Below are 11,083 nucleotides of genomic sequence, written 5' to 3'. Positions count from 1 at the left end.
TCGCTAGATAGACCTACTCCTGAAAAACTCGTGCGCAAGGCTTTTTGTCCCTATGAGGCCACCGTCATTTACCCGACGGGAGGGGTGAGCGAGTGAGCCCTGCAATGTAGAATTTGACCACTGATGTCACTGTTTTCAACCCATTTTACACACTGGCCCTTTAAGCTCTTTGTCACGAACAGTTTTGCCATGTGATATGGTTCATTGTCCTGCTGGGGGCCCTCTGCCGTCGGAGAGTGCCATTGCCATTGGTTTGCAACAGTTATTGGGTTTGTGAAACGTGTCAGGTGGCATCCACATGAATGCCAGGACCCAAGGTTTCCCAGCAGAACATTTTATTGTAATAAGATGGTCAGTGTCATTCAATCCAGCCACCAGTGGTTTTAATGTTTTGGCTGATCAGTGTATAGCTGTGAGGAATTCAGCTTTAGAGGTGGAATGACTTTGGTGAATCAAATTGTATTGTTTAGTTCAATGAAAGATTAGTTTTCTGTGACTATGTAGTGCATGTACTTTGGTGCTGGTTCAAGCTGTTCTTTTCAGTTCAGTGCAAAACGAGACTATACATGAGGTTATTTTCGTTTCTGTGTTTCCGTTGCTTTCACAGTCTTTATAAAGGCTTTAAACAAAGACATAAGGTAATGTGTATCACAGCTGACCATGGTGCTCCCAGTCATGAGTGAGGAGCTTCAATGCTAAAAGCTAAATCTCGTGATTCTCACCTGTACATGGAGGGTTGGAGCACTCCCTCCTTTCTGAGTGGTGACCCTGGCATGCTGGCACCAACAGGAGAGGCATGGGCTGGGTGTTCACACATTTCCTTTGGCGGACTTGAATGCCCACGTCGTCACAAACTGTGGTTGAACAGGGGCCCCACTCACTCCAGTCAGTCCAGTAGCTCTGCACTAAACCCACACATTGAAGAACTGAGTGAGACATCTTGAGCAAAGCTGGGATTATGTCTTGCTGTTTGCAAGCAGAATCAAGACTAGGAAATAAGAAACACATTATTTCACATGGCAGGCAGTAAACAGCCAAAAGCATTTACACTGGATGATGCTTTGCTGTAGCCAGCTTACATGCATGTGAAATATGTATTCATGCATGTGTTTGGCTAAATGTTCATATCTGTGAAGGGACAGCTTGCACATCCCTGAACAGCTGTCGTCAGAGCTACCTGGGGGACACTGAAAGCGGACATGGTAGTTGGAGCAGATGCGGCCCTGGGGCTGTTCCCTGTTGATGCACCAGAAGCCCTTCTCCAGACTGGAGTGGACCACTTCTCCGGTGTCTGCCGCTGCCACCCAGTCTGTAGTGCGAGCCTCCATGGCCGTGGGCCGAGCACAGACCCTCTCCCTGTAATAGAAACGGATCGCCTCCAGGCGCTCATAGTCTCCATTCCCTCCAGGATGGTCGATGTTGAACCAAGACGTCCACTCCGTCACGCCTGGAGGCACGTGGAGGGGAGACATGGATGAAAACCAAAACCACTGAGCATTAGAAAAAGCCAGAAAGAAAACAATTCTCAGGGTCCAGAAATAAGGAAGGGGAATGGGGGGGTTGGAGCTGATCTTACATGGAGGGGAGGCATGGGTCAGAACCAAGAGAAAGCAGCAGAGAAAAAACAGCAGGGATGGGTTACAAAGTTTAAGAGGAGGTCTGCTACCACCATTTGAAACTGACTTCATACACCCCAGGGAGCTTTGCATTGTCCAGGTTCTTTCCAAGCCCCCTGGCCTTACTGATGAGGCATATTGTCTGATTTTTTAGTCTGCTGCATGTTCTGAAACCTGAGCATGTCCTCAGGAGAAATATGAGGGATTCATAACTAAAGAATGCGTTAGCAACACGCAGATGATTTTTTTTTTTTTTTTTTTTTCGTTCACGGAGTGATACATCACTCTGATAAATAAAATTCTCTTGTGGACTGTAGGGTGCACTGAGGTGATGGGACAATAATCTGGACACAGGCTAATGCTGGTGCACTTGTGTTCCAGAAAATGGATGTCAAGTCATCAAAACCTCAGCTCCTACTGCTGACCACGTTAATTAACGTGACAAATAATCAACTTCCTGTTGTTTTTAGAGCACCGGTGCACACCTGTCCCTCTCATTTCACACAGTTGTCTGTTGCCTCACAGTTTGACATGCAATCAGCTCTGCGTGTCGCTGCTGATGGATTGAGTACCTGTTGTCTGTGTGTCAGTGAACAAGTTGAGGGCCACTCTCCTGCTCCGGTCTGACTGACTCCTGCTCCTCACAGGGCCTGCAAACAGGAAGGAAAACATCTGGATATATAAGCAGCACACAAAAGGCGATTCAATCACATATTTTATATCAATACATGTATTCACTTCTCCTCTGATTCCCTCAGAAGCCTATTTTTAGTTAGTTCGTTAGTTTCAGTTTCACTAATACATGATGCCAAGATATGTCGGGGTTCTATGTATGTGCAGCACCAAACTGGAAAAAAGAAAGTGAAACAAAATGATCAAAATCTGATTAAGCTCTCTTATACTGTGTGTTATGTTTGACAGCAGCTTATTTCAGTATTCGTACGCACGTTCACACAACCATGTGCACACGGTCGTGGGCGTGTGCACACTGATGCAGTCTGAGCACGTTTTGCTTTTTCCCTCACGGCATGAAGGCTCTTCTAATTACACGCCCTCCCTCTGCACTTTATTTTTTATTCTCTCCATTGTTTTATTTTTGCTCATTTCAGTCACAGGCCTTCGATCCTTTTAATGTGCTGAAACAAAGACGAGGCTTCTTGGGCGACTCAGACGGGAGAAAATGCTAAAAAAAAAAAAAAAAAATTTGCTGCTTTATCTATTACTTTCTCTTTCTCCTTTTGGAAGCTTTCATCAGTGTGATTTCTCTACTTCCATCTCCTCTTCCGTCTCCTCTCCTATCTGCTCCTTTTCCATCTCTTTCTGTAGATTTTTCTTCCTGCTGCTCCTCCTGTTTTGATGACATCTCCCCTCTTCTTTCAAACTGTGGAACATCCTCTCCATCCATCATCTCCCCCATGCTCTTTGTCACACATCTTTCCATCTTTCAGCTTATTGTCTCCCCCCCTGCTTGTCCTCCTCCAGTCCTCCCTTCTCTTGATCCATCAACAAGCAGCCGCTGCTGAGGATGCTAATCAAGCTCCAGCTGTGACAAATCAGTGCATGCAGTCATCTGTTCACCAGCGGTCGAGCCAGAAAGCTTCACTTTAACTCGCTCCATCACCTCTCGCAGAGCACACACACACACACACACACACACACACTTTCATACTTTTATGCAGCAATCTTTTGCTTGTTTATTTTTTTATCTTAATGATATATGATTATAATGTGTATGCATACCATACGCACACATACAGCATGCCTGTATCACTGAGTCATTCTTACATCATGATTATCATCTTTCATGCAAGTGCCTGCAGGTTCAGATGAAGGCAAATGTTGCCTCATTAGAAAGAGAGAGATATTCAGCCTGGCATTCGTTTTAAATTCGGCTCTGTCAGTCATGAAACATGCACCGTGACATGTTTCCCCTTGTGCTTTGAAGTTTAATGATTCATTTTTCCTGCAGAACTACTTTTTTATGTTTAAAAAAAAAAAAAACGGCAGTTATTTGCTTGACATTTAATCTCAGAGTTTCATTCAGGCCATGCGGAAAAAAATAAATGTCATGGTACGCGACGGAAACAAAAAGTAGCTTATGTAGCCTCAGTGTGTGTGTGTGTGAGTGTGTGTGGTGTTACGTGCAAGCACTTAGCGCGTTCGGAGAGACACCGCTGAGTTTATGAGCAGAGACTCCCAGCACAGAGGCCAGTATCGATCCCAGTCCCCACTGGTTTTTTACGGCTCGCTTCAGCTCTTTATTGTAAAGCCAGCACATTTCTTTCAACCCTTTTGATAGATTTAGCAAAGAAGGATAGCGGCTCAACAGAACAAAGATCCACTGTCCAAAAATTTATTACAGAAGTTTTAGGGTAACACAGACAGTCAGCTGACCCTCATGGTTGTTAGGTTTTTTTTATGCCCCTGGCTTTAAAAACCATTGATAGGTTTCCACACCGGCTTTGACTCTCTGATACACTGGAATAGCTGGATAAACAGAAGCAAATGCTTTCACACTGATCTGCTGGGCAGATGTGGCTCTGCTCACAGGTTTAGTTTAGTAAATCAAATCAAATAGTTTTTCCACCCTTCTCCTTTTTGTCTCCTGGATTCCGTGTCTGTCCTAATTACATCTCAAAAGACAGTCTTTCTGCCACTGGACAGAACATCTCTGTTGTGTTTACATTCTGCACGCACTAATGTTCACTCTGAGAACTTTAAAACCCTTTCCGAGGCAAAGTATTCAGTAAGCGGGACTCAAACACCCCTTTTGTTTCACTTAATTAACACTTACTTTCAAACTTGTGGCTAATTAATTGCCCTTCCCCGCTCTGAAGCTTCCATTTATTTCCAAGAAGTATAAAAAGCAGCTTTCCTGCCCTCGTTGTATAACATTTCGTCCTTGCTCACACCAAAACAAAGGGAGTTCACAGCACACAGCATTTGGCTCCTGATTATCATTTCAAGATGTTTGACAATGAAAACAAAATAGCACACGATTCTTAGAGTTTTATGGGGTGACTAACGGTTTTAGAAAGTTAAAAGAGGAAACCCAGATTAGCTTCAGCACAAGGCAAATGTCGGGGCAGTGACCTCAGTTATGGTTGGTATGAACTGGCCCGGCTCCCCTTGGCGGACTCACAGAGCTTATTGTGCTTTTGAGTGGCATGTTAACACTTTATGAATTTTAAAAGCTGGGAGATTTTATTGGGGCACTGCTTCATACGGCTGGTATGTGAGGGAATTTACCTCATCAGGGAGCAAGTTTTTCAAGCCAGAGGGAGCGAGGTTAGAACTTTTGATTTCCTCTTTAGTGCTAAAAAAAAATCCACCTTTAAGTGCTCCGCTAGTACAGTATATCCTGTTTGTCCTTGTTCATGTGCTGTGTGGATTTGGGTTTGAGTTTTGCTGACACAGATGTCTTTAGAATTTTGACTTTTTACAGCTAAATTAATAGAACCAACAAGTCCTCCAAAATGACAAGATGTGCCGTCCCTGCCCTCTATGGGATGCAACGTGGCCCTGAGCTCCTCAGCCAGCTGACAATCTGCAGCAATAGTTTCAGTATCTATTTCTGTGAGCTACAAGCGAATTTTGCAAGAAAAAACACAGATAATATAGTATTAACCTTATTAGACATGATGATATAAATTATCTGATGCATCCTGTGCCTCCACATATTTGTCAGTTGTGTCCAAACAGAGAGCGACAGAGAAAAGCGGACACACACACCCAAACAGAGACAGAGCTCTAGAGAGTCTATGTGTGAAAAGAAAAGAGTGAAGGAGTGGAATCGTTTGCTGACTAACACTGAGAACGGCCAGGTGACTGCTGACAGGCGGCTGCATGATAGTTGACATATCAGAGCACTCCCACGTCCAGTGTGAGCATGACGTTAGAATTGGGAGGAGGCGGGTGTGGATGAATGGGTCAACAAAACACTGGACTTTAACATGGGATATTGATGTTTGTTTCCCATTTACAACCGCAAGTCAATATTGTTGTTTTTTGTTGTTTTTTCAAAGCATGGCCGCAATCGTTCCAATTGTTCAAACTAACCATAACAACAATGGTTCTCTAAACTTATTTTAAGTACGTATTTTAACCCAAATCACAATCTCTCTCTCAATTGAACCCAATCGTTTTTGTTCCTTAATCTAACCAAAACTTCAGATCAGAAAACGCTTAGGTGTTTCCTTCAACATGGACAAACAACTTATTTTGTTCTTTAATTATTGGAAAGTTATTGGAAAAGGAGTCAGCCTGGGGGACCTTTCTCCACATGGACCTGTGTCTAGTAATTACCACGGAGTTCAGGTTATGGAGGGATCATGGTCAAAACAATGTTGACTGTCAGTTAGAAACGATAGGCGAACAATGGTCTCCCATGTTAAGGTCCAATGCGTAGTTGACCCATCCATCCACACTGTCCTCCTCCTCCCTATAGGCCATTTCAAGTCATCTTTTGTTCGATAGGAAATGGCATTGTTGACATAGTGACAGCGACAAAGCTTGTATAGTGCGTCAAAGCGTCTTTTGATTACTAGGCATTGACTTGTTTGTCCCACTTCGACTGCCAGCCACTACTGCATGTAAACACCATATGAAACTCTGAACTTCGGCCCTCCTGAAACGATACACACTGTGGAAAATGGCGAAATTAGTTTTAGGACCTTGTAGCTCAATGATAGGTTGTTCCCTTGGATGAGGTGAAAGTATAATACTACCCTAAAGAAACAAACCAGTGCAAAGCGTGGTTAGCAGCGGTCAAAGTGGACACTGTATCACTCATTTCATTCCTGGTAAGTTTCGCAGTTTTTTTGGAGAATGAAAGTGACAAGAGAGACATACAGGACACACAAATACATATGCTCCTTCTATGCTCAGTAGACTTTTGGCGAGCCATCAATGGCTTGAACATGCTTACTTACCGAATGAAATTAGCGCTACGGACCCTGGAGTTTCCCAACAGTGTGCAGTTCTTTCATTTGACTGCTGCAATCCACACTTTGTGCTGGTTTGTTTTTTTTAGGGAAGCGTTAGACTTTTATTTCTGACATCAAGTTTGTACCTCGTCCAAGAGAACAACCTATCATTGAGCAGCAATGTCCTTACGCTAATTTCCCAAAGTGTGTATCAGTTAAGAAGGACTTAAGTTCAGTGTTTAATATGGTGTTTATGTGCAGTAGTGGCTGGACAGCAAGTCTACGTGGAACAAAGATGTTGATGCCAAGCAACCAAATGACACCTTGATGTACGCTTTGTCAGTGTAACAACATCACCTGACTTCCTCCTTTGCTCTCATCATAACTCCTAAGGCTGCCCGAGGTCTTCGTCACTTGAACGTCACTTGCTGAAACACCTGATGCTGTCGTTCTTCTTCAGAGGACGGTCTCGCCCTTGTGGGTTTGGTTTTGTGCTTTGCCCACACAAATCTCTTTACGATTTTGACTTTTTGAGCTCATATAGTGAAATGCACACACCTTTGTATCACTTTTCTCTTGCATTTTCACCTTTGACCTGAACCCTGCCATGTGACGGCTATTATAAACCTCAGCCAGCCTCGCCGCGACCCTCGTAAACTACGGACAAGGTAACGAGATACATTATAGTGGCACCAGTACATTAGAGCAGAGCTGCATCTGTGGGCTGGTTAGCATCTCAGTTCCACATATAGCCACATGGGAAGCACCTGAATGCCAGACTATGTCAGCATCATGTCTGAAACTTAGCTACTGGATTACTTTATATCCCACACTGCAGTCATTGTCATCTGTGAGTCTGTTTTGACAACTGCAATGCTTATTTTAGAAGACTATCTTTGGGTTTAACGATTTACGTCACAGTGGCTCGTTCTGAAATACAGCCGGCGTCCTTATAGCCAGGCTACACAAAGGCAAATCCTCTATTAATAATCACCAGCGGTATTGCAAGAGACAGCTTCACTTTTGAGTGGGAGTTTTCTGCCTTCGCCAGAATCTAATAAAAATGCTGCTGAAGAGAGGAAGAGGAGGAGGGGGGTTGGAATATGGGACTTTATGAAGTTGCACCCAGAATGGTTTTAGTCAGATTACAGTATGGTTATGCCAGATGTATGTTGGCAGGGAGACAAGGCTTAAATAGAAGGTCTGGGTCCTGTTTATGATATTCCAGGTCCTTACAAGAAGGAGAGGACGTGAGAACCCCACCCCTCCCTGTGTTATGTAACCTATTGGACAAAGTTAAGCTCGCTAAGAGAACGAGCTTGTACAGTATTTGTCGACGAAGTCTAACATAGCGGCATTTCACGCATGAATTCACTGATGTGAGTGTATGTGTGTGTGGGCCTGCGTATGTGATGATCTGTTTGCCATGTCATATGGAAGCTGTTTATGTGTTTGGCTAGCGTCTTAGCTGAGGTGTGTGTGGTTGCAGAGGAGTCTGCTTTTTCTCTCTAGATCTATCTCTCCCTGTACCCCGGCGTTCTCAAAAAAAATCCAAGTCTGATCCCGAAAACATCTGTACCTCATTAAAAACGGCAATTTTGTCCCTGACATTAACTAATGATGCAAATCAACCACATGATTTAAGGATTTACAAAGGTATAACAAAGGCTTTGTGTTCTCAAGCATTTTCTCCCCGACGCTATTAAAAACAAGATTGGGCAGAGTTCAGTTATTTCCGCCTTGAAAATATCTGGAAGTCCTTGCTTGAACCTCTGCACCTGTGCATACAGGTAGACAAAGCCAGGAGCTGGAAATAGCTCAATTGAAAGCAACTGATTAGTCCTACAATAAATAATATCTTGGCTCGCCCACACACACATGTACACATAAATAGAAGAAAAGAAAGAAAGATGTGAAATGGCTCGAAGGTTGTCATTAATGGGAATTTACGCCTTTTTCTTTGATCCATTGTAATCCCTGTCTCAGTCATTAAAGTCAGCTGGCCAGACGGCGGTATTTGGAGCAGACAGTGGTCAGCATCTGGAGAGCTAGCCCCTCTGTCTGATTCATAGCGGCCCTCCAGCTGCTGCTCACATACACCACCTAGCTTTCCTTAGGAGCAGGAGAGAAGATCGCCAGTTAAAGAGGGCAGATTACGGTAATAGCTTGGAGCTGAAAGCAAGTCTTATGCTAAGAGGTGGTAATGCCACAGTGTACCCCTGTGACTTACAGTGGGCATCCGGCACCAGCTGCCACCTTCAAATAGGAAAACAGCTCGTAAATCTGTAAGCTCCAAGGTGTGCGGAGAGAGTGACAGAGAACAAGGCGAGGAGAGAGCGTTTGACGGAAGGAGCAGGGAGGACTAGGTGGAGAAAGGCGAAGGAGGGGGTGTGATGGAGTGAGGGAGAGACAGAGGGGAGAAAGGTGGGGAAAGTATTTGTGAAGAAATTCCTGCGGGACATAAATTAGAGAGAAAAGAGGAACAGATGAAGACAAATGGATAGTGGGAGACAGTGGTGGACTGAATGCGGGGGGGGGGGGGGGGGGGTGAGACCATCAAAAAGTTAAGAGGAAAGAGAGACACGCCGGCCAAGTTGACGGGAAAAGGGGACGGCAAAGCCATTTTACCTGCGCTCTTTATCCCTCCTTTTATTCCATTTTCTCATTTAGCCGAGTGCAAACCCAGCAGGTGGGAAAATGTGTTGCCTGGTTTGTGATTATTGCTTCTTGTTTCCAAGGTGACTGGGTTTATATCTTTAGGGACTGCTGGCACTGCAGTTGAGGGTAAAGTGAGGACAAAATGCACCACCTTACTGCAAGATGTGGATGTGCAGCTAAAGGAGCGTGGCGAGTGTAAAATTTTACAGTCCATTTTAAGGCCGGCTTTCACTCGCGGCTGTAACACAGTGTTCAGAGTCAATCTGAATCACCATTTATACATTTACCTCTCCTCCTCAACAAACCGTCTTTGATATACTCATCAGCAAATGGCACACAGCCTCTGCGAGACATTTACGACTTCTGAGGCCTCCAAGTCCAGCGAGATATGGAGACCATTATGGTTTATTCACACTCGTTTGCTTTTGTGAAACGCCAGCTCCTTTTCTTTAAAAAGAAAAAAAAGAAGTTAATAGGAAGCAGCTGTAATGTGGACAGAAAGTGACAGCTTTGGAAAAACTGCTGCTGTTGGTGTCATTCAGGAAGAGTGGCAAGCTTTCACAGTGATAAGAGCGTAATTTGGGGGAGAAGAGACAGAGCATGAAACAGCCCTGGAGCTGACGGTCCAGCTCAATAAAAACAGTAAATAAAACTGAGTAAAAAAAGTGAGTTTGAATTGGCTCTTTGTGAGATCATAAAAGTCAGAGGAGCACTCTGGCTGCGCTGAGATACTAATTTTTCCTCTAAAGCACGCCTTCTGCTTGCTGACAGTGGCAGTTTGTCAATATGAATACAAAGCGTGTGCCACCTGAACTTTGAGCCACCGGCAGCACTTTCACTGTCATCAGTAGAGCTTTTTCAATGTTTAAAATAAACCACAGCGACCTCCTCCTCCTCCTCCTCGACTCCTCTATCACCACGTGTTGTTGATTAGCCCCGTGGTGAAATGTGCTGGTGACTTAACAAAAGAGATTAAGACTACTGAGGTGGTCTATAAAATAACAGACACAGCCAAACACACACCCTTATCACATCATGAGCTCACCACCACAGTCCTCCCGCTCTGACATCCTCGGGGAAATGCCGTCAACTTAGAAAACTCTACAGTTATGTCAGTTGCCGTGCACATGTGTGAGCAGTCATACACTGGCCCTCTGTTAGGTACAGTACGTGATTACCAAAATGACAAGGGAGGACAAAATTCACCGTAATACTGGCTGTGTTTTCAGGTATCATTTAGCTGTATCTTTACATTTAAAGTCATTTTTCTGTGTGTAGCATCCAGTTTTAAAAACAGCAGGGATAAGAGATGAATTTTCAGTCTTCACCTACCTTGGCCCAGAGCCACTGAAGCCAGGACACACAGCAGGAGTGCCACCTTATTTAATCCCAACATGGTACCACACCTTCAGTTACAGATGATTTCTTGTTCTTCTCTGATCCCCTACAGAATTAACATACATTTAAAAAAAGAAAAAAAGGTTGATTCTTCAGATACAGCTGAGCGTAGCCGCTTCAGTTTGTCAGGTGTGAGTGATGCTGCTGGTCGAGCAGAGCAGAGCCGCTGCTCTTTTCTCTCATGTGAGTTTTAGTTGCTGAGTTGGAGACAGGAGCTCAGGCGTTTTTAAAAGAAGGGGCATCGGGAGTGCACACCAATCCAGCCCCTCTCTGCTCACCATTGGCCAGTGAAATGTAACATCTGGGTCCCCCATATCATCTTCCAAAAAAAGGTGAGGGTATGGTGGGGGTAGAGAGAGGGAGGGAGGGGAGGGAGGGGAAGGAGAGTGTGCGCGGGTGCTGTTACTGAAAATAAAAAGGTGTTTTCCTGTTCGTCCAAGCAAGAGCTCATAAGTTTTGACTTTTTCGCAACAATATTTTCATATT

At 44.3% G+C, this 11,083-nt stretch overlaps 1 protein-coding gene across 1 annotated transcript in view; it reads right to left on the bottom strand.

Moving 5' to 3' along the window:
* Positions 1-10,595, bottom strand: part of cilp2 (cartilage intermediate layer protein 2) — a 20,420-nt gene extending 9,825 nt beyond the window's left edge. The window contains exons 1-4 of the mRNA XM_050055210.1: positions 10,532-10,595; positions 2,189-2,266; positions 1,178-1,447; positions 723-905 (exon numbers count right to left, since the gene is read on the bottom strand). Coding sequence (XP_049911167.1) covers positions 723-905; positions 1,178-1,447; positions 2,189-2,266; positions 10,532-10,595 — 595 coding nt within the window. The remainder of the gene's footprint in view (positions 1-722; positions 906-1,177; positions 1,448-2,188; positions 2,267-10,531) is intronic.
* Between the last annotated feature and the right edge of the window lie 488 nt (positions 10,596-11,083).

The sequence above is a fragment of the Epinephelus moara genome, chromosome 10 (assembly GCF_006386435.1).
Source record: "Epinephelus moara isolate mb chromosome 10, YSFRI_EMoa_1.0, whole genome shotgun sequence".
In the NCBI taxonomy this organism is placed as follows: domain Eukaryota; kingdom Metazoa; phylum Chordata; class Actinopteri; order Perciformes; family Serranidae; genus Epinephelus; species Epinephelus moara.
This window is presented reverse-complemented; position numbering and strand designations above follow the sequence as displayed.